General features: G+C 39.4%; 2 protein-coding genes across 5 annotated transcripts; both read right to left on the reverse strand.

Annotated features, from left to right (window-relative positions):
• Positions 1-1,919: 1,919 nt before the first annotated feature.
• ern2 (endoplasmic reticulum to nucleus signaling 2) lies at positions 1,920-15,567 on the reverse strand. Of its 3 annotated transcripts, none has more exons than XM_024259831.2 (24): positions 15,199-15,564; positions 14,429-14,546; positions 14,307-14,340; positions 13,616-13,688; positions 13,460-13,532; positions 13,250-13,372; positions 13,069-13,170; positions 12,418-12,477; positions 11,752-11,965; positions 11,383-11,461; positions 11,111-11,261; positions 10,892-11,025; positions 9,547-9,735; positions 9,315-9,456; positions 9,051-9,149; positions 8,878-8,965; positions 8,506-8,695; positions 8,340-8,436; positions 8,063-8,262; positions 7,828-7,975; positions 6,395-6,522; positions 6,175-6,298; positions 6,033-6,100; positions 1,920-5,941 (listed from the first exon to the last, which is right to left on the reverse strand). In XM_024259831.2, the coding sequence occupies exons 1-24, from the start codon at positions 15,262-15,264 to the stop codon at positions 5,759-5,761; spliced, it is 2,883 nt and encodes a 960-aa protein (XP_024115599.1). In that variant the 5' UTR covers positions 15,265-15,564; the 3' UTR covers positions 1,920-5,758. The 3 variants fall into 3 exon arrangements, 2 of the variants coding, with proteins under 2 accessions (XP_024115599.1, XP_024115598.1); XM_024259830.2 differs by having other exon boundaries at positions 8,878-8,968; XR_004947883.1 differs by lacking the exon at positions 1,920-5,941 and having other exon boundaries at positions 6,083-6,100; positions 6,175-6,329; positions 8,878-8,968; positions 15,199-15,567.
• A 955-nt stretch (positions 15,568-16,522) lies between these two features.
• On the reverse strand, positions 16,523-23,298 carry LOC112137268 (carbohydrate sulfotransferase 12). Of its 2 annotated transcripts, XM_024259497.2 has the most exons (6): positions 23,240-23,298; positions 20,546-21,147; positions 20,012-20,154; positions 18,554-18,682; positions 18,282-18,474; positions 16,523-17,066 (listed from the first exon to the last, which is right to left on the reverse strand). In XM_024259497.2, the coding sequence occupies exons 2-6, from the start codon at positions 21,035-21,037 to the stop codon at positions 16,785-16,787; spliced, it is 1,239 nt and encodes a 412-aa protein (XP_024115265.1). In that variant the 5' UTR covers positions 21,038-21,147; positions 23,240-23,298; the 3' UTR covers positions 16,523-16,784. The 2 variants fall into 2 exon arrangements, with proteins under 2 accessions (XP_024115265.1, XP_036067852.1); XM_036211959.1 differs by lacking the exon at positions 18,554-18,682.

Here is a 23,298-nt window from a genome sequence, read left to right on the forward strand (position 1 = left end):
TGAAAAAAAAAAAAAACCTCCCCAGTGGTTTCTGAAACGCACAGCTTTCCTCAGAGAGGACATTTTGTTCTAAAGTTACATTGGGTTTTATCTGCAGCCCGTTTTCATTTCAGGGGTTTTTTGTTCAAAATCACGACTTTTAGCTCCAGAGAGGATTATTTTTGAATCCAGTTTGATTGTGATCTTTTTCTTAAATTCTTGTGAAAATGTTGGATTTGCTTTACATATTGCAGTGACAAAGCAAAAACAATGGCTGGAAATTCAAACTTTTGGCAGCCATATGAACCCCCAGGCCCCATAGAAATAAGCATATTGGCAGATTTCTTTAAAAAAAATTGCCAACAAGCTAAGAAAAATTGTCAACTTTCTTGATTATTTTTCTTGAATCAAGGGTCTTTTTACTTTCAGTTTTTGCTGTGTCCATGTTTCATTTCTGTCAAGACGCCTGACACAATCATTCTTTTTCCATCCTGCGGTTAGTGGATTTTAATCTCCCAAGACTTTTTTCCCCCACTAACATGCTGTCACTTTAATCCTCTTTTTATTTGCTTTACACAAATTCACTTAAACAAATCAAAGTCCTTTCTGAGGCGGATCATTGTAACGCCGCGACCTGCTGTAGGCTGCGTGGAAAGCCGGTTAATGACAGTATAATTAAGCTGCTGCTGCTGCTGCAGCGACACATAAATCCTCCATCCAAAGGTTATTGCTGTACAAGCTGCAATATTTCACACACAATGTGGTTTCACAAATGCGTTGGCTGCTTTGAAATGATCCGAGCTGCCTCGCCAGTGTTTGTTGATGTGTGTGAGTGTGTGGTTTGGAGTGAGTACATGTGTGAGAGTAAGTTTGGTCTCATGACTCTGGTTAAGCTGATGTTTCCCTGGGCTGTTTTGATTGGACCTACAGCTGAACTCTGATATTTAATAATGAGCAGCTCATGCCACACACACACTCACAAACGGGCTGACCAAACGACTGAATCACACATTGAACTTTAAAACAACTAGTGGCTCGTTAGCTGATGATTTGACCATGACACATCGCTGCTCTCTGGGCTGCCGCATCATTAGGCCACTTATGTTTTAGTTCACACTGACACTCACATAAACTGTGACATCGTATCCGCTCTATGCTGCAGTATACAGGCAATGTGTACTTTTATAGGAAGATAAATTCAAGAAAACACGTGTTCAAATGTTGCTGTTTTGATAGCTTCAATCAAACATGTGTTTATGTTTAAAACATAAATGTTGGAATTAATTTCATATCAGAAAAGTATATGAGGAGCTCACCCCAGAAAAAGGAATAAAACATGATTTAAAAAGGTTTTGAAAAGATAACATCAGCTATGTGGTGGACAGATGTTTCCCTCTGCTGGTGCAGATGAAACACTGCAACAACATTTTTCCCCAAAAAACTGGCAAAAAAAAAAAAAAATCCAAAGATTTATTTTTTATTTCTAGATCTACAACTACAATGATAATAAAAAAATAGAGGGCTCTGTGACAAAGCTTATAATAAAATATCTCAAAAGCCTGTACAAATATCTGTAGGGAGTTTCTAACTGCAACATATGTGTCAGAATTAATAGAGATAAGAGGAAAATAATATCAAGTAAGTCTTAAGAAGCATTTTGTGTATCATTAGGGTCATATTGTGGAACATTAGGAATTGAATATCTTCCTTTCAAATATATTCAGCTTAAAAATGGAAAGACAAATGTAATCATTTTATAAACTCAAAGAAGGAAAACTGCAACAACAGGCCCCTTAGAAATAAACCAAAAATTCTTACCTCAATTGGCAGATTTTCTTTTAATAATAATAAAAAAATAAATTGCCAATGCAATAAGAAAAATTATCGTACCAAGAATTCTTATTTTAGGCATAAATTCTAATCCATGACATTTTCTCAAATTGCTTTTGAAACACTTTATTAAAAAGGTTATACATAAAATGACATTTGTTTTAAACAAGGATCTTTTAACTTTCTTTAGATTCCGTTTTTGTAGTGCAGTGCTTCCACCCCCTCAGCGGTTATAACTTCCTTTTCTCTAAATGTGGAGGCAGTACTGCAGACATCAATAATGTTTTGTGGATGAGCCTGCACGTCTCAGCTCTGCTGCCTGTCTGTCTAAACAAATGAAATCTAGGATTGTGAAGAGTCATTTTCTTTGGGTTTTTTCTTGTAAATGTGGTTTAGTTTTAGCAGGAAAACGAGGCTGTTGGCTGCTAATCGTGAATATATAGCTGACACATCTACTGTCATTCGGAGCCATCCTGGATTTTTAGTAGAGGACATCTGCAGTAGAGAGAAGTGTAGATTCACCACATGCTGAGGTTTTTACTCACTAAAAATGTCTGCAGGACATGTGCACTTCCCAAGACTGTATGTTTGATTCCAAAACATATATTCATTTACATCATTGAGCTGCTCCCATATGCATAAAATGATGCTGAGCTAAAAAACTAATATTTGCTTTTATTTACTTTACTTTTAGTTAAGATGAACACAGATGTCTTTCAGTGAAAAAAACGACTGCAGATTTCTACAAAGTAATAAATAATTGTGGAAACAATTAGATTTCTTTCTATATCTCTTGTTTTGTTGACATTACTTTGTAGAAATCTGTTTTCACTTCAACAAGGAGGGTTATTTTCAATAAGTTTTAGAGTGAATAACTGCAATTTTTATTGACCATTAGTGATTTATAATGGCAAAACAAGGATAAAACATCCAAGGGGGTGAATAATTTTGCAAGCCACTGTTGTCTTTCATATATTAATGTTTTTAAGTCTGGGTTTTATTTGCAAATATACTTCTTTTTTGGTCTGCAGTTCCTTAATCAAACAAAAAAAAATTCTTAAGCTTTAGGAACACAGCTCACATCCTCCCATGAAAATCAATGAGAAAATCCCTTGATTAGTCTTTGGTACACCCAAAGTGTCAATTTATTTATTTCTTCAAAAAAAAAAAAAGGTGCAACTGTAAAATAGCTCTGATGCAGACCAACAATCACACTTTACAGCAAGTACAGACATTTTTTTTCCAAAATGAGTAGCCTTTATTCCCTGTGGCAGTGTAGAGTTAAACTCTCAAGCTTTGTGCAATTTAGTAGTGAAGAACTGAGGAAACACAAAATAAGGCAACACAAACCCGTTCATACAGGTCCGTACTCATCCCAGATTTCCCATAGAAAGGGTTTCCAGGAGTGTTTCCAAAACAGAAATGCAATAAGACCACGGTGAGCTGCATACTGTATGTAATAAATACCAGATCCATGCGTCCTTCAGACACACAGGAACACAGGCGGTGGATAAATATCAATAGTTCAACAGCACACCAGTAGGATCACTAGCAACAGGAACCAGGTGAAATATTTTACTGCTTAAATACAGACCCACTAAAAAATAGAATATTATAATCTCATTCAAAAAAGTAAACTTTCAAAGAATATAGATTCAGAAGCCGCTGTTTTATTGAATTCAGGTATTTAATTGTTTATTTTTACATAAATTGTGGTTCCAGCTCATGAAACTCACAAAAAAGAAAATGTTGTGGAGGAATCTGTCCAAATCCTGCAGGACATGAATGTTTTAAACTGAGTTTCACTAACTAATCATCTACTAAACTAAAGCACCTGCTCAGGTTTCTCTGATGTCACTAAAGTGGTTCAGTTGTCTTGACAACAAGAACACAATCTGGAGCTGCGTTTACATGTGCAAAATGTCCTCAATCGGATTAGAATAGAACTGTCCACATGGGCCCTGAGAAACTTTATCCAGTTGTAACAAAGGTTTACATACGTCACATGTTTATTCGGAATAAATCATTTTGACATACACAGAACTAGCTAAAATACTGGAAACTGTTCACTCGTAATTTTCTAAATCCATGTGGTCAGTATCTTATTCTTGGCCGCACACACTTGGAGGAAGGGTTAGAGTTAGACATTTAGCCAAGGATGGGCCTAAAATCAGTCCAGGCACCACTGTAAACACAAATTCACATGATTGGAAAAGTGTCAGAGGACTGTTTGGAGCGCGGTGTTCAAAAATCCCCTCCACAAGCACATACTCCGTCCCAAAGCACAGTTCTCCTGGGAGAGTTTTCACAAGTCTGACAGCTAGCTTGCGCAGAACAGCTGGACGGACTGCGCTCCAAAGTGCATACCAAAAAACAAAGCATCCTCCCCTCCTTGCAAAAATAAAGCTAAGAGTCCAGCTGCAGCCAATCTGTCCTGTTAGCGCTCCGAAGTCTCTCCTAGAGAACCACGCCCTCTATGCGTGACGTAAAAGCACAGAAATAACATACAGTCGGAATGCTTTGTTTATATACACCGTGATCAGTTCAACAATCGGTATCACCCACCTAATTTTGATCCGAATGAGTCTGATTGGGCCAGAGTATTCCGAATGGCGTGTTTATGTGACATTTTTATTCTGATCAGGCTTTTATTCTGATTACTACGCAGCTGTTGATCCCCTCCATATTCTGGGTATGGAGACACTGTTCACAGAGCGCTGTGTCCGAGCAGATCAACGGAAAGTCTAACAGAAGGGTCAAATGTTACAGCAGAGATGCTCCAGCAAAAGAGACGACTCCAGAGAGTGGAATGAGGAGGAGGAGATGGACTGCAACTGTTGGGTTCCTCAGGTCATGACACTTCTGAGCCAATGGAGGAAACATCTCAACTGGACCAATGAGAAGAAGGACTGGACTGTTGACCTGTGGTCCAAGATCCTGTTTTCTGATGAAAGTAAAGTATCTTTAATTTGGGAATGAAGGTCCAACAGTTTAGAGGAAGATTGGTGAGGGGCAGAACCCAAACTGTTGGAGGTTCAATGTGAAATCTCCACAGTCAGTCGTGATTTGGGCTGAAACGTCCAGCTCTAGTGTTGGTAAACTCTATTTTCTCCAATCCAAAATCACTGCAACCGTCTAGCAGAATGTTCTAGAGGACTTCATGATTCCTTCTGCTGAGGGTCTGGATGGAGATTCCAGAGGGACCTGGACCCTGACCATAATGATACAGTTTTGATGAAAGAAATAATATTCTGGAAAATATACTTTAAATGATTTGATGCGATCATAATCTTTGGGAAAAACTGAGAAGTAAATGGTGATTTCTCCATAGCATACTAAATTCTGAAATCCTGTTTTTCATGAGCTGGGACACAAATTTAGGTAACAAATGCTTGAAATCAATCAAACAGTGGGCTCTGCGTCTATATCTTTGTTCTATGAAAGTTTTTTTTAGTGGAGTTATGTAAATAAATACACTTTTCCATGATATTCACTTTTTTGCTGTTGCCTTATTTTGTAGTTATGATGCTCAGAAAGAAATGCTCGATCAGTGTTTGACACATGAAGTGCTTTTAAATAAAAGTTTGTTTTGGTGTGGAGCACGTTGTACCAATCCTTGACTTTATTACTGAAGTTCAAGGATTGTAGACACACTGTGTTACATTAGCTTTGTTTTCAGTATAAAAGTTTTGTCCATTACTAATAGCTGTGATAATTGTATTAGCTTTGCTTCCAGGAAACATTTCCAGAAATAAAACTCTGAAGGTTTTATTAATGTGAGGAACCAAACAAATTTAAATTAATCTATAAAAACAGCTGCAGGCATAGAAAACTTTTTTCCCCCTCAGCACTGTAACCAACTTTAAAAAAGAATCTATACAGGCTTTACAAAAGCAATAGCATAATATTATGAAGCATGTGGAACGAGGAGCTGGGGGTGGAGTGAAGGTTATTTGGCTTTGGGGTGCTTATAGTATGGATGAAACAGCCTCTCGTGAGCACAGATGAGGAGGGCGGCATGTGTGTGCATCAGTAACCGTGGAAACCGTGAGGTGAAGTAGCTGACGAAGCCCTCGGGAAGTTCGCCAAGAGTCTCCTGCACCTCTGGGGGTAGCTCGTGGTAGTGATGCTTCTGCGAAATGTAAAAAACCAAAACCGGCTAAAGGTCAAAACAGACGAGGGGGTTGAGGATGAGCCAGAAGGATGTAAGCACACAGGCTGACCTTATTCCTCATGGCTCGAAGCAGATCTCTAACAGAGTTTCCTTTATATGTCCTGAACCGCCTCAAGTCTGCAGAGGAGATGAGGAGAATATTGATTACAGGCCACTGAAGGGTGTTACCTGGGAGACGTGTGCGTGTGTACCTGTCTGCAGAGGGACAGAGATGTGCATTCTCCAGTTGGTCCGGACCACCCCTCTACCTGCCGTCTCCAATCTGACCACGATGGGACTGTCTGCTGGCTCCTTCTCTATCCGGTCACTCACGTCCTTTAAATGCATGCGGACAGGAGGTCTGTAACTTCAGAGAAAGCTTGATTTCTGACCAACCATGAGCAAACAGGTGCACACCACGACTTTGCCCACCTGGAAAAAGAGCAGCTGCTTCTCCCGACTCCAGAAGAAAGGATGTTTGAGCACACACTCGGTGGAGGGCCGGGTTTCTGCGTCAGCACTAATCATCTGCTCAATCAGATCCCGTGCTATAATGTCATCTGATGGGAAAAGAACCAAATGTGTTTATGAAATCAAGCTGTGAGCTACAGAAACCGTTTTAGTTCTTGTATAAACTTTAAAAGCTTTGAGAAAGCTGTCAAGACCCACTGTGATCATCTTTTGATCTGTTTTAAAAGCGTGCCCTGTCGTCTTTTAATTATTATTATGTCGTTTTTACCCAAAATTTTAAAAAGAAAAAAAACTGTTGCTTTTGTAGGACATAGTTTCTGCAGAACGGCAGGAGGTCATCTTCTCTAAGTTGTGGGCGGGACCATTAGCATAGAGCAGACCCCACCCCTTCCAGAAAAAACGTTTTTTCATCTTTATTAGGCCACTAATCGATTAAAAACAATCAACTAATTAATCCCAAACCTGGGAAAAAATGAATCGTTATTAATCACAATTAATCTTTTTTTTTTTTAATCAGATTAATCACACTTTTGGATTGTGATTAATTACTATTAATCACTATGTTTTACTAAGTACATTTTATGAAAAAACTAGCCAGAGAGAAATTTTTCCTTCATTTTTATTGTCTAAAATTTATAAATTTATGAAGTGTTAACTCATAAATGTAATTTGTGTGTACAAGACACATCAACAGTAAGATAAGCAGAACTCTAAAAAATTTTATGTTCACAGTATTACTCCAAGAAAACAAAAATGCTGACATAAAGACTTAAAGAGATAAAAAAAATTACTGCCACTGCTCGATGTCACTGCACAGACTGCTTTAAAACAAACTTTTTGCTTCATCTTCTGGACAAGAACAAGCGGTAAGAGGTGAACTCTCTCTGAACTGGTTCTTTATTTAACTTATCATGATGATCAGCATTTATATTGCTTTCTCCTGCCACTGCATTCGAGGCTCGGCGGTGCCTCATCATGTTACCATGACTACGGATCAAATAGTCCGCTTTTTGTGAAAAAGTGATCTGTACCGGAAAAAAAAACAAGATCATAAAATTAGGTGGAATAATTTTTTCTTCTGTAAATAACCATGGTATAAGTTGGATAATACCCGACAAATGTCTTAAATTAAGAATAAATCAGCGAGGCACAGCGAAAGACTGCTGCTCTGCAAAGTGCAATTAATTTGCGTTAATAAATATTAACGCATTATTCTGTTTGGTTAATCGCGTGTCTTAACGCGTTAATATTCACAGCCCTAATATACATGTCCTCCATCATCAAGAAAATGCCACAAGAACATGTTAAAAACACAAATGTCAGCAGAGTGAGTCTTCAATGCTTGCTCTTTCTCTTTGTTACATTTTAGTTAAGATATTGGATAAAATAATCACCATTTGATTCCTCTTTAAAATGTGAGAGTGAATATTCTCCAGACAGGATGTTGATTTGTCTTCTTAATGCGTCGCCGAAGGGGTGCTGCCCTCTGCTGACCACATAGTAGAAGACACAGCCGGCCGAGAACACGTCCACTGCTGCCGTCTGGAGAAAACCATGACACTGACTAAGGATACAATCTTTTATAAGTAATAGGTAAATTCTTCTGTGTGATGAGTTGGTGCTTCCTACTGGTTTATTTCCCGGTGTGTCTCGAAGCACTTCGGGTGCTATCCACCCTTCAGTTCCCGGTATTCCAGACCGCATAGAGAAGCTGCTCCGACCGTCTGGGATCTTTTTACAGAGTCCAAAGTCGGAGATGAGAGCTCGGACTCTTCCTAGAGCTCCAGGCCCAGAGAGGAGAATGTTCCTCGGCTTCAAGTCACGATGGACTGGAGAGAGGAGAGACTGCAGAGTTTCAAACCAAAACTTTCTCTAAATGTTTAAATCCTGTGAGTGGATGTCAGACCTATGTTGAGTGAATGGAGGTGGGAGAGGCCACACATGGTCTGTTCCAGCACAGTTATCGGACTCAGATCAGAGAAAGAAGATGGATCTTCCACATACTACAGAGAGAATTCACCATTAAAAGGATCCCAGCTGAAGGATAAAGCGCTGATGGCTTAATCTCTGACCTGTTGCAGCGTTGCAGCGCACAGCTCGATGGCGATGTAAGTGAAAAGGCGGTCCCTCTCTGTGCAGAAGTATCGGATGACGTTTGGATGCGTGTCGGACTCCCGCAGGAGCTGCACCTCCCGCTCTGCCACCTCAAAACACTCTGGCAGGATTCGCTTCACCGCCACATGCCGTCCATCAAATGTACCCCTAAAGCCCAAGAAAAGATCTTATTGGAACAATATTTTAGAAAAGCTCCAGACTGTTGTCTATCTGCTTTTAGGGGGAAAACATAGAAAATATTAGGTAAATATTGGTTGCAAATGTTTACTTATTTTTGTGAAAACCAATTATTATTTTAATGCAAACAAATGTTTTTTAAAGAGACATACTTGAACACAAATGTTCCTGCAGATCCATGTCCGAGCACCTCAGTGGGGGAAAAGGAAACTTTTCCCACCTGCACTTCCTCACTGCTTCCTTCTGGAAAATGTTAGAAAGAGAAATGAATCCTTCATCTCCATAATGGCTATGGTAGCTTTCTAAAAGTGATGTTTTTTTGTACCTTCTGTGGTTTTAGGAGCAGCTGTACTAACTTCTTCTGCCTCTGGGATGTTGCTGCTGTTGAGGCTGGGTGGAGAGTCAGTGGATGAAGGTGGAGATTCTACGTTCATGAAAATATAAAAATACATAACTAGTCTGCTGAAGAGAGATAAAATCACTGCAGACAATATTAAAGCAGCTTGATATGCACCTTTTTAATGAGAATGTGAGCTAACTCACCACTTTTAAAGCTTGGGGTCAATTCGGGAGCAGAAAACCTACATACCCCTTGTGAGATTCGTGTCAGCAGACTGGGTCGTGTCTCCAGAGGTTGAGGTGTTGGTCTGAATGTTGTTCTGCATGCGCTGAAGGCGAGTCTCAAATGCTTCCTCCTGCTGCCTCTGAACTTTCAGTTGCTGGGTGGTGCGCTGCAAAAACCCGTTTCAGAACACAACTCGGTGAGATGCTCGATTTTTTCTAAACTTTTGACAGGTTTTTGTCATATCACGAGAACTCACGATGAGATACGTAAGCACAATAGTGAGCCATCCTCCAAGCAGCAGAGTGAGGACAGCCAGGGTCAGGCGGTCCTGAGTCAGGCTGACGGGCAGCACAGCGGCTGGCCTCGGAGTCTGTCCCGTTTTCCTGCCATCAGCTCCTTCTTTATTAGACGCCGGGTCGCCGTGGCCTTCAGTCACTGTCTGGAACTGACAGAGACAGAAAAGAGTAGAGCAGTGGCCCCAAATCCCTGTACTGCGGACCGGTCCATGGGTCACTTGGTACCGGGCCGCAAACAGAAAAAAAGAACTACATGCGCTAACTTAGATTATTTCAGTTTAGTTTATTTTCTGATCCTGAAGGAAGTTTTATTTTGAAAAACTGACAGATTTTGTTCACAACATTCAACTTGGTCTCGCGTCTAGCTAGCTGCATGGATACCAGCTGGTGGCCAAAAGCTAGCAAAAACCAAACAATAAAACGTATTTAAAAAGTTTCTGACAGAAGCTTCTCCCACACGCGGCGGGCACATCAGTTAAACAGACTTTTGGATAACTGTCAAGAAGCAACTTTGACGCATGTTAAAACACAGATGATGTACAGTACATGAATTTGACACCAATTGCATTTGGTAAAGACAGACAATTATTTTAATAATGTGCACGGGGGAGGAGGGGGGTGGTGGTCCGTGGTACACGTGTGGGCCGAACCGTGGTTAATGATCCGTACGGATCACAGATCACACTCCTGTATTTATCCATCACAACCTAAAAGTAGGACGTTGGAAAATTAGAGAATTTTCCAACAGCAAGCCTGTATTAAGTAACTATCCATTCAGGAACTTAAGCACAGAAAATGTTCCTTTGTGTTGAAAAAACACCCAGTGAATGTGGATTTATGTGAAGACAAAATATGATCAATCTTCTTGTCCCCAAAGATAATCGGAGCCTGGATTAGGTGTTAAAATAGCTTTCTATGGGGAAAAGAAAGTATAATATTTCCTTTATGGATTTTTTTCATATCATAAAAATTTTCTACAAATCAACTTTGTTTTACTGAATCTTCATCCTGTGATATCTTTTTTTTTTTATTTCTAAACTAAATATCTTGTAGCAACATTTTATTTTGAAAATAGATTTTCAGAACCCGAAAGCTTAAAACTGCCAACTCCAGCCATGTTTGGACCGGTCAGTGAAAATATTGTCTAATTTAAACCGGTCCTGGCCTGAAAAAAGTTGGGGGCCACTGTAGTAGACGTAAGCCTGGGTTTGTGGTTTAACTGGCAGCATTTTCCTTTAGGTTTTACAGATGAGCATCACTGTTAAATCCTCTTGTGCTTTGTCATCTGGAGGCTGCATGACTCACGTAGTGCTGATGGTAGTAGGAGTCAGAGGAAGCCGTAGATCGAGGAGGGATAACTTTCTCGGTGGAGTGCTGCAGAGAGACGGGGAAATCCCTCAGGATGGTGGTGTGGGCTACAGGAGGGAGCTCGTGGTGCCCTGCAGCAACAAAAATGCAGAGGGATCGTTACTAAAATGGTTTGTCTGACGCATGCAGCTTCTTCTTGTCGTGTTTCCTCATTACCGATGAGCAGCCAGTGGTTTTTCTTGCTGGCTGTGCTTCCTGGTGGATAGCGCACATCGGTGGACGGTGTGATTTCACACTCCCCTCTCCCACTAACCGTCACTCCGGACGTCACGGGACCCTCGATCCGAGCCAGGATCAATCCTCGTGGCTGTCCAGGCAAAAAAAGAGCAGATGAGTCACTTTAGTGTTTCCCCTCAGACCAAACTGAACTGTTCTGTTTGATTAGAGAGATTAAGAAAAGTAAAAATGGAGGATTTGTGTGTGCTCACCAATAAAGAGACCCCATGGTGGACAAGAGAAGTGGAGGCATAGAAGTGGGAGTCCAGCTTTCCTACATAGAGAGTGGGTCTGAAAGAACCAGAAGCTCAGTTAACCACTACATCTATGGAAACTAGTTTTGATCTCCAAATGTACAGAAACAAAAAAGCTTATTATCTACATTCCCATAAAATACAATAAAACATCCTACAATTATATTCCTATCATTAAAACTGTATGTTTGGCAAATGTTATTTGCTTTGTGCTAATTATTCATTTTCAGCTTCATCTATACTTTTAACTAAAAACAACAGGTTTTGAAACGATTCAGCTGCACTTTTCCCAGAATTTTTCAGAAAACCACAAAATGTTTCCCTCACACGAGCTGAGCTTGTGCAGTGGCTTGCTCTTTCACAAACTGATAGCTCCACTTCAAGGAGGAGTGTGCTTCAGCCTGATCCTTGGCGGAGAAGGTGAGGAACCGTAACGTTTCTATGGCGAGGGACAGGTGAGGCGCGTGTCTCAGCGAGTCCCCAGAGTACAGGTAGACCCCGATGACCGGGGAGCCGTAGTTTTGACTCCACAGGACGTCCCCTGAAAAAGAAGGCATCCAAACATATGCAAGTGTTCATTTTTAATTAGCTACAAGTTTAAAAATCTTTTTAAAAACCTGCGAAAAAAATTGGAACAAATATTTAAAAAGTGTTTTTTTTCCCCTTTAATTGGAAAAGTCAAGGCTCAATAAGTCAGCCAGAAATGTAAAAATATTGTCCTTTTATTTTCTTTTTAATAATTTTAGATTCTGAAATTCTTCAAAATAATTCAAAAATTTTGAAAAACTATTCAACAAAATCCAAAATTGCAAAGAAAAAAAAATGCAACTTGTATGCTCCATTTCAGTTTTTCTGGGACACCATTAATCAACTAAATAAAATAAAATAAAATAAAATAAAATAAAATAAAATAAAATAAACAATTAAGCTAAATTAGAAAAAAATACATTTAAATAAAATTAAACAGTGAATAACTCCACACCAACATCTTACCTGACTCTCTGTCCACAGTCACAACAAGTCCGTCACCACTCGAGACCAAGTGGGCCATCTCTGTTAACAGAACAGGTTCTTGATAAAACAAAGAACATAAAGAGCTTCCAGTTTGCTATAAAATGATTAATTCTTTCCCATTTTTAATATTAAATATTATGGCAAACAATTTTTTTCCTTTAAACGAGAATTAACCCCCTCAACAACTGATTTTTTTTTACTTTGGTTATTGTCAAATAATTTGTAAAAAATATTGTTATTAAAAGTATTAGTTCTAATGTAAATGAAACATAAGATGATGTGAATATTAGCATAATTTTCTGCTTTGCAAATGTTAACAATTCATTATTTTCTGCTTTAGTTTACCAATTAAAGCTTTGTGTTTGTTTTGTAAAAATAGATTAACAGTCTTTATTCTCTGAAAATATTCAAAAATACAAATGGAACCATAAAAGCAAATAATAAAAAACAGCTTTTTTTGCTTGTTTAAGCACAATTTAATGCTTTTCTATCTGTTAGGACAGAGGTTTAAAGGGGTATGATTTTAGATTTTGTCAAAATTGTCATATTAGTTTAGTCTACAGACAAAGTGAGTGGAAGCGCATTTGTGTGTTTGTGTGTGTGTGTGTGTGTGTGTGTGCATGGACATACTGTAGTCAAGCTTCTCGTCATAAGGATGGGCAGAGTAATCGTTGTATGTTGCATTCCATCTCAGTTCCTGTGTCTTTGTATCAAACATGGTAATCACGTACTCTGGAAAACAAACAGCATCAGTCAAAAGCATCGAGCTCAAATCCTGAGCCGCACATGTGCTGCTGCCCAGGTGACACACCTGTGCGTCCGATGTAGAGCAGAGGGCTGTTGGGACAGATGGATTCGGAGGCGGAGGTGGTTAAACTGGTTTGCTTCTCGCCTGTTTCAGGATCCACCACAAACCACACATCCTGCTTTTTCCCTGCATGAGAACACAAACAAGAGTTCAAGAGACAGTAGTCAAGCACCTCAGAGTTTATAATGCTTCTTTCTGTCTTTTAATCTTAACCTGTGTAAAGTATGCCATCAGAGCTTCTGCAGGGAGCTGACTGAACCAGCTCTGGGATGGTGAAGGGCAGTTTCTGCAAAAAGAGCATAACAAATGTGTTTAAGAGGTTAGGGACAGTAAATAAACGTGTAACGCAGACACTGAAACACTTTTTACCATCAAGCCCTCCTTGTGCTTTCCACCAAGTACATACAAACTGCCATCATTTGGATCTGGGAGAAAATCTGGCCTAGAGAAAACAAGAAAACAATACTTAGAAAACACAGGTAACAAAAAAATGTTGAAGGTGAGTAAATATAAATATTATTGTGCACTATTGTTTTTAGCCAAAATCTTTAAAAAACTGTCATTTTCAAGGACATAGTCTCTGCAGAGCCCTCCAAGTTGTGGACGAGGTCGTTAGTGCAAAGGAACCCCGCTCCCTCTTCTCCCTCTCTCTATTTACATGCACTCCCACAAGTTTATAGCCCCTCACACCCCTAACCTAAGATTTACCAGTGGAACAAAAATGGGGACTAATATTGGAGCTATCCAGTTCTTTTTGGAGCCAGATGTCAGCTCGTCGAGGAAAACAAAGACGTGGATCTATTGGTCTGCAAGTGGATGCTTCAGAATGGAGCGGAGCAGGGAGCTTATAGCCACCCAGGGCATTTTCTACATAACAAATACGCTCTTTATCAAACCACATTTTTTGATTCTCAATGGTTTGAATTAATAAATATTCAGAAATGTGATTTTAACCCTAATTTTCTTTACATGTGTCCTCCATCATCAACGCAAAATCTGGATTTTCCTCAGAGAGGGTCTTAAACTTGACATTCATATTGAGCTGCTGTGCGTGGCTTACTCTGTGAGGTAAACAGGAACTTGAACAATGGGGTCTGAAAAAATAAGAACATAATTTCATCAGAAACATTTGAGGCACCAAAAGTAACAAAGTGAAAAGCGCTGACGTCTGGGTGCATGAACCTTCTCTTAGGGTCCACTTGATGTCTCCTGTCTGTTTGGAGACAGCATGCAGACTGCCATCCAAGGTGGAGATGAACAGAAGGGACTCTGGGAGGGTGACTGATCTGGCCCCTGCAGCCTGAAGAAATACAGAAGAAAAAAAACAGAAAGATGGTGAAAACGGACCCTGAAGACAGCTGTCTGACAAGGAGGTCAGTCGTGTCATGTATCCCTAGATTGTACACCGACTTGCCTGGAGAGTGGGTGCATGTGTGGGTTTATGGCAGTGGGTGTGGTGGGATTGAATCATCCAGACGTGTAAAAATGTGCAGCTCACTCAGCAGGATATCCTTATTCTCTAAGGGTGTGTTGTGGGGCCTAATGTTTGTTTAAGTTTTTTATGCTTGTATTTAATGAAGGTGGGGGGGGGCAGGTGTGCATCCAAAAGTAGTAAAAATAATGAATCCAATTTGAATTAAGCTGATTTAAGTTTGAATGTTTTGGTTGGACTTCAACTAAAATTGGTGTAATAACAACTAAATGTTGGAGCCGTTTGTGCGCATGCGTGTGGGAGCTCTCATTGACAGTTTTGGGGGCGATCAGCGATATGAGGTACAGAAACAGTCCGGTACAGTTCGTTCATGCCAGCTGGACTGACTTTAACGCTTCTCAACAAAACCTATTTTGGCAACTTCGCCGGACCTTTAAATAGACACGTGTGCCAAAAGTAGAAACGCCATAAACATGTAAACAAAAACACAAACAGAGTCACACACTTTGACGAAGTTTACCTGAATTTGGCTAGCCTCCCAGGTCAGCAGGATAAGAGGTATTAGCAGGAGTCCGAGAGTTCCCATGACCCCCAAAACACTTTGTTTCAAGGTCCGGAGGATTAAAGCGGCCGAACTAACAACAAAGGTCGAAAACGTTCCTCATTTTCAGCGCCCGCGGATAGCTGTCCCATAGTTAAACGCATGCGGAGCGGTAACGACATTGATAGACATTCAGAACGTTTTGAAAATATAAATATTTTAGCGGTACCGCTTTAAATCCATGACTACAACTCCTGACACTTTTACATATTTCCGTGTTGGGACGGAACCGGTGACGTCGGGAGAGAACTGTCAAACCCCCTCTGTGGGCAAGCCGCCCCACCCCTCCTTATGAGGAGCAGGAGCGCCGACCAATCAGAAGCGAGGTTTGGACTGGGTGGGCGGAGCTATGGAAACGGCTGGAACACGTGGAAACAGACAACAGGACATGCGGGAAGTGAACGCAACAAGAGGCTTTTTGTGCAGCAGAAAGTGGTGGATGAATTAATTGTTGCGCCTCTGTTCTGTTCATACAGTGGAGTTTGAAAGTATTTTACCTAATGAAAAAAAGAATAAAGTAAGCTTAGTCCTCTTCTACATCTTACCCAAAAAGTGGTTTATTTAAGAGTAAATTTCAATGAAATTCTCAATTTCAAACCTCATTATTCTTTAGTTCTAAAGCTTAACCATAAACACATTTATCTCTACCAGAGGTCTTTAACTTTTCACACTTAAAGAGCCATTTGCCAGTTCCTTACAGAAAATACACTTCACAAATGTTTTTGTGACCCCTAAGCAATTCACTGTTAAAGTTTAACTTTGAATATTTACAATATTAATTTATCGCAATTTTTATGTAACATTTTTACTTTTAATGCGGCACATGAAAGCTATTTTCAAAATAAAATCCACGCCATGTCAATCAAGATCCTGCTGGTGACTTCCTTGAATTAAAGATGTAAAAAACATACATCAAAAATTGTGTTTTTGTAGGATTGATAACTTGATTTAGTATGTCAACAGTGGGTTAAAAAAAACTCTTTATTTTACTATTATAAAATCATGTCAATCTAAAAATATAAATGAAAACCCCAATTAAAATAAATTAACCAAAATGGTAATTATTTATTTTAAAATATTAGCTTTATTCTTCAAAGAGTCAAAGAAGACATAAAAGAGCTGCATGTGGATCTACTATATCTACTATAAACTGATAATAATACAATACCTTTCCATTCTCAATCAAATCCTTGTTTTTTATTTTAATTTATTTGTTTATTTTGCTGCAACTTTCCAAACAACATTTTGATTTTTCAGGCTCTTTAATTTTTTTTTGCAACAGAACTTCCTTGAGTTTGCACTTCCCAACGCTTCAAAATACAATTCTACTCATAAAACTTAATCAAAGTGACTTTGTGTGGAGTTTAACATGTTCACTTGTATTAAAAAATAAATAAAATATTGAGGCAGGCACTTCTGTCAAAGTATACAAACGTTAAATAACAGATAAACAGCACCATAAGCTAAGACTGTGAAAGGCAAGAGGTGGTTGTGTCCACTTTGGCTCAGTCAAGTTGCTGCTGGAGAAGGCCGTCGGGTTTGTTGTAACCAAACAACTCAAAGTCTGGTTCATAAAGTTTGTAGAGTTCTTTCCTTGTTTCGATGGGAATCTGTGCAAACCAGTCTCTTTCCCAGCTGGTGGAGGTGAGGTTGCGGGCCCCTGAAGGGAAGCGTAGCAGATGATCCACCTTTAGAAGCTTCAGTAGATGCTCTGTGTCTTCTTCCAGAGTTTCCAGATGTCCGATGAAATCGTACTTAATCTGACAAGGATGGCACAAACGGTACACCTGGAACAGAAAAAGAAAAACAGATCCACCAAGGATTATTTTACTGTATTTCATGTTCACTGGGACATAAATACACAAAACACTTGATGTAGGATAATACCTGCCTCAGCTTTTCTTACCAAAAACTATTTTTGTTCACGTTCCACTCCAGTCATATAACTTTTAAAATCGTTAAAAGTGTCGTTTTTAGGCATAAAAATGCCTAAAATTGCCGGATAGTGTCCAACAGCATTTCTTTGTCTAATCCAGATTCACGATTATTCGAATAAAGAAACACAAAGAAATTCTATTTTAGTCTTAAGTTTCTTTATATATGTCCTCCATCATCAGAAAAATGCTACAAGAACATGTTAAAAACACCAAAAACACACGTTTCATTGAAATCTCACTGCAAAAAGTGAGATTTCTCTTATTTACATTTAAGGTATTTTTTACTGAATAAACATTTACTAACTGAACAAAAAGTGTATAATAAACAAAAATTGAGGTCATTGGAATTTGTAAAAAAAAATGACTAAACATAAAGCAAAATGAGGATGAAAATATTTGACTTTAAAAAATGGCAGTTAAGATAAAAAATGTGATTTCTTAACAAAAAAAATTAATTGCCATTCTATTCTGAAGCAGCAAAGAATTACTTTTTTGACAAATAGTTTACAAAGCTGCAGGATATTTGACATATTTATTAGTTTTGCTGCTTTTTTGACTTTATGCTTTAGGTTATATAACCAGTATCAGGTGAATGGGGGTAAAAATACTACGATCTTACTTCCCACTTTTATGCTTGGCTGTTAACTTTTATAGTTTGCGATTCGATTCCTTTTCCTGTACTCTCCTCCGCATTTTTCCTCTCATCCAAACCTCTGTAGCTGCCATAAAACAGTGAGAATGGTCTTTTCCATCCTTTTTTTAAACACAGGAATGTCTTGGCAGCCCTGTGGTGAGGGGCGAGTTCTGTTTTCTGTTTTGAGAAGGACTTTAGATGAGCTACTCCTCCTCTGACACCATGATTTTACATCCAGTTTTAAAGGTTTTTGCCACGGCTGAGAACTTTTCCTCCTGATTACATAAATGTGTGCAGGCGTAGCTCAGGGCTTTTAAAGCCAGCAAACTGTCCTCAGCATAAAAACGTAGAAGAAGGGAAGGCCAAAAAGGAGGAGACAGATTTCAAGTTATGAATAAAACATATATATTGCCAGAATGTGTGAGCAATACCTGTCTCCAGTGCTCATTAAAGACGCCATCCTTCTCCGTTTCTGGGTCTAGCAGGTAAGCGATAAACTGCTGAAACGTGGGTTTGATTCCTGCAGCGAACGCCTCGGCCGCAGTCTCTGGCAGACTCCCAGACGTGTTGCCAAAACGACGCAGCATCACAGAGCCAAACTGCTTGTAGAAGTCCTCGTTGGGCCTGATCACAGACACAAGCCCAACACCTTAAGCAGAGTTTTGGTTCATTTGCTTTACAGCAATACACAGCAGACGCCCACCTCCCAAACTTGTTCCTGAAGGCAGAGATAAGGCGCACGAAAGGATCACGCACAAACAGAAACTTGGTATAGCGCTGGAGCTTCAGCGCCATCAGGTAGCGGGACAGTGAGCCGTAATGATGCCAGAATCTGATGAGAGGAAAAAATAATAATTGTTAGTGCGACTGTTTTTTTTTTCCTCTGCTAAACATATCGTACAATAGTATTTATTCTGATGAAACGCACGAGGAGGGGAGTCAGTGAGGTCTTTAGTGCAATGAAAAGAGTGGAAAAAGCAAAGAAAAAGCACACGTTCAGCTCCTGGGGGAGAGAGAAAGGTCTGTCTGTGCTGCGGTACCAAGACACGCCTGTCCTTTCCACTCCCCCTCCTAATGCAAACTCAATGAGAAGCTCAGAGAAATATCAGAGTCAAGAATTAAGCTACAACTGTGTATGATGTTTATATCTATCAAGAAAAATCAGTTTGTGAATTTAATAATAAAAAAGACCATGTTTTCATCCATTAAAGATATACATTTTTCCATACATTCAAAATCATATCCCACCAACAAAAAGGCGGATATTTGCAATTCCTTGCAGGTATTTATGTAATCAACCCCCTTAGCTGTTTAGAAAATAAAATTCTAATTTTTTAAGTTTTACAGAGCAAACATTAAGAAAACAACGTTTACTCGCCATATGGCGACTAACGCTCTAATTTTTACTTGCCAAAGAAGCAAGTTTTAATTTCGGACCCTTCAAAATAAAAGTCTCTGGCGACAGACTTAATTTTCTAATGAGAAAAGGTTATATTGCAATAACGATAGTTATCGTTTTATCACCAATTCCTAATCTTGCACAAGCTTTTTATAAGATTTGCCTCCCACTTTCTATCCATCTATCCATCTTCAGAACCTGTTTAATCCATTTTGGGTGTCATGAGGTTGCTGGAGCCTATCAGAGCTATTGCTAGGTCAAGGCAGGGTGCACCCTTAACAGGTCGCCAGTCTGTCGCAGATTAGGGCTGCCACAAACGATTATTTTAATAATAATAATCTCTGATTCAAACAACCACACATTCAGATATAGGAAATTTAGAAACACCAATGAAGAATGTTTTTAAACTGTAAGAGGAAGCTGGAGTCTCCCCAAAAACCCACATAGGTGCCAAACACTAGCCTGTAAAAACTTGTTTCTCATCACATAAAGCTGACAGTAAATCAGTGACTGAGTGAAATATTGAACTTCACAAAATAAAAAAGGGAAGATGGAAAAAACTGAAATATTTCTTGGTATTTTGACTTCTATTTTGGTCCTCAGTGCTTCCTGTTTTTATGCTCCTCTTGTTAGGAGACAATGAAACCTATCTTAACGTTAGTCATGTTGGAAGATTTCTCCCCAATTACCAGCCGTTTAAGACATTCTTTCTGAACCCTTTCTCGTGTGCTCTTTAGTTGTGTTGGACCGTGTGTGTCGTACTTGGCAAAGGTGAGGTGAAGTGAGGAGTTGTGTACTATATCAGCAGGAACTGCCTCCGGGTCGGTGTAAGGTTTTCCTGAGGACGGGGAGATGAGAGCCTGAGACAGAACCACCAGGACCTTCTTCCAGTTTGTGCACGCAACCTGAACAGAGAACAGAATTGAAGGGAAGACGAAAACCCAGATTTGGGAACGTTTGTGGATGAAAGCAGAAAAACAGTGAAGTACTGTGATTTATTTTCACTAATTCCTTGTTATTTTCTATCGGTGTCATGGCAATAGTATTTAAGCTGTAAAAGTTGAATCTTATGAAATTAAAAAAATTCTGCTTTGCCAAAAAAATCTATTTTTGAGAGAACTTTTCAACAGCAAAATAATATTAGTTTGAGAAAACAAGACTAGATTTTTTTTCTAAAATAATCTTTCGAAATAAGTCAAAAATTCTGACCCCATTGGCTATTTTCATTAAAGAAAACCTGCCAATAATGTTTAACTTATTTCTAAAGGGCTTGTTATAAAGCTGAAAGAGTCTTACCTTGGGAACATAGCAGTAGATTATCTGGTGTGTGTCATCCACTATCAGGTGGTCCAGTTCCCTGTAAGGAATCTGCTCAATCACTCGAGTCCTTCCAGGAAATTCCACATTGTTTTTTCCTGAGCAGACATCTGCGACCCTCTGTTTCCTCACATCCTGATTCCTGTCTCCAGCCGGAACAGCATTCCCCTCCTTCCTCGCGTCCTCTTCTGCACGCGCCTGAGCTGTGTCTTCTGGGGAAAGCGTAATCCTAGCAGTTGGAGGAAACGTGACAGGAGAGTTTCTCTGAGCTCCGATGGTGGAGGCAGTAGACACGAGAGCGTCCGACGGAAGCCTCCGGGAGCCGCAATCAGAGGGAAGCGAGTCATGTTTCAGATCCTGGAACGGATAGAGGTTAAAGCTCCCGATGTCATCCCAGTACGCAATGATCAACAGGAGCATGAACAGAGAACCGAGGACGAACGCCACTCGTAGGCTGCGCCACGTTCCCATGGTTACTCTGCATCAAGTCACTATGTGCGAAAAAGGGAAGAAACTGCTCGTCTCCGGCCCCATGTGACCTTCCATCATAGCAGGAGAAACTTTCTGTTGAGCAGCTGCATCTGAAAGAAAGAGGAAACATAACTAACACTCAAACTTGTCTGCACACAGAAAACCATCTGGAGAAAATTCACTGCTGATAAAACAGACAGAGTACATTATTTTAAGCACTTTAAGGTTAAAAACAAAACATTTTTGGGAGGTTTATACTGTTATTTTATTTTATTGTTTTTTTAAATGGAAGAAAAGCAATCACTTGTGGCCACAAATGAGTATTTTTTGCACTCAAATTACCATCTTGTAGCTCCAATTTAGTATTTAATGCACACAAATTTAGATTTTGTTTACATTACCGGGACTTATGACTCTGTATGCTCCAATTACAATTTGTAGCCACAAATATGTATTAAGAGAACATATTAGTATTTTGTATGCATAAAGTAGTATTTTGTGTGAACAGAATAGAATTTTGTGCAAACAAATAATTATATTGTACACACAAGTTGGGATTTTGTGCACAAGAATGACCATTTTAAACCCATCAATTTGCATTTTCCATGCTCAAATTAGCATTTTGTGTGAACAAAAGAAACCGATAAGCCGAAAGGTGAACAACAACGAAGTAGCATTTTGTGCACACGGATTAGTATTTTTGGTGCACAGAGTTGCAATTTGCACAAATTAGGCACAAATAAGCATTTTGTGTACACAAATTTGCATATTTAGAACACAAATCACCCTTTTGTGCTCATGAATTGGAATTTTGTGTGCTCAGTTTAGCATTTCGTGTACATATATAGGCATTTTGTGCACATGAAAGGGTATTTTGTGTGCACAAAATAACCTTTGCACAATTTACTGTTTTGCAGGCACAAACTAGCATTTTGTGCTCATGAATTGGCCTTTTGTGCACACATATTGGTATTTTGTGCATATGAATGGGTATTTTGTGTGCACAGAATAAAATTTTGCACAAATTACTATTTTGTAGACACAAATTAGCATTTTGTGTAAACAAATTAGCAAACTGAAAACAGAGATCAGCACTTTGTGTTCATGAATTAGCATTTTGTGTCCTGAAATGTGTATTTTGTGCACACATAAATTGGTGTTTTGTATGCACAGAATAAAATTTTGCACAAATTACTATTTTGTAGACACAAATTAGCATTTTGTGTAAACAAATTTGAATACTGAGAATACAAATCAGCATTTTGTGCTCATGAATTAGCATTTTTTGTCCTCAAATTTGTGCATGTTTGCATAGGAATGGGTATTTTGTGTGCTTAAATTAATATTTTATGCTGACAAATTAGTATTTGCCACGCAAATGGTAATATGTGGAGACAAGTTAGTAAAAGAAATTGAAGATACATAGTCACTGCTGTTTGCACAACTTAGTAACACGTTTTTGAGTTAACAATTTATTTTTATTATTAATATTTATTATTTAAGTCACGTCCAAAGCTCCAGTGGGTTTTTCCACAATCAACATAATAACCGTCGCATTAAAGCACGCACGGCTGCGTTTGTGTAGTGCTGAGACACGTCGGGGCCGTGGGAACCCCACCGCTCACACGGAGCTGTGAACAAACGGGGCTTCGGGGGGAGGAGGGCGTCTCTCACCAAAGCTGCTCTCATAAAAGACGCTGTAACTGTGATATGAGGTTCAGAAAAAATGAAGGGAATCCAACCTGACTGAAGGAAAACAAGCGCAGCTCAGGGTGGAATCTGTACAGGAAAATTGCAGGGTTTATCTCTCGGAGTAGACTGAACCATTTCCAATCTGCCAACTCTTCCTCTGTGCCACGCGCTGTGCGCTCGTCCACGCGCGCGCGCAAAAGGGCAGACAGCGCTTCGAACTCATTTTGGATTAAATTAAACTAATATTTAAACTATTATCGATGTTTTATTCTCATTATTATTATTTGTGTGGGTTACCACTCTTCTTTTCTTTTGTGCGGTCACGGCTCCGTCCCCGGACACAAGTCTCCGGAGATACAATGTTCGCTTTGACTGGCCGCTCCGGACACTCACGCTTTTTGAGACATAACGGTACCGCAGCACACCGGCCGCCCCCTCTGAACAATAGATGAATCACGGCGACGGTGGGAGAAGATTTGTCATTTTAAAATGTATTAGTATTAACCTTACCTTGCGGAGAAGGTCCATGGCGCTTGACTCGGTGATGGTGAGACCAGGCGGGAGCCGTA

Source organism: Oryzias melastigma, linkage group LG1, assembly GCF_002922805.2.
Source record: "Oryzias melastigma strain HK-1 linkage group LG1, ASM292280v2, whole genome shotgun sequence".
Taxonomy (NCBI): domain Eukaryota; kingdom Metazoa; phylum Chordata; class Actinopteri; order Beloniformes; family Adrianichthyidae; genus Oryzias; species Oryzias melastigma.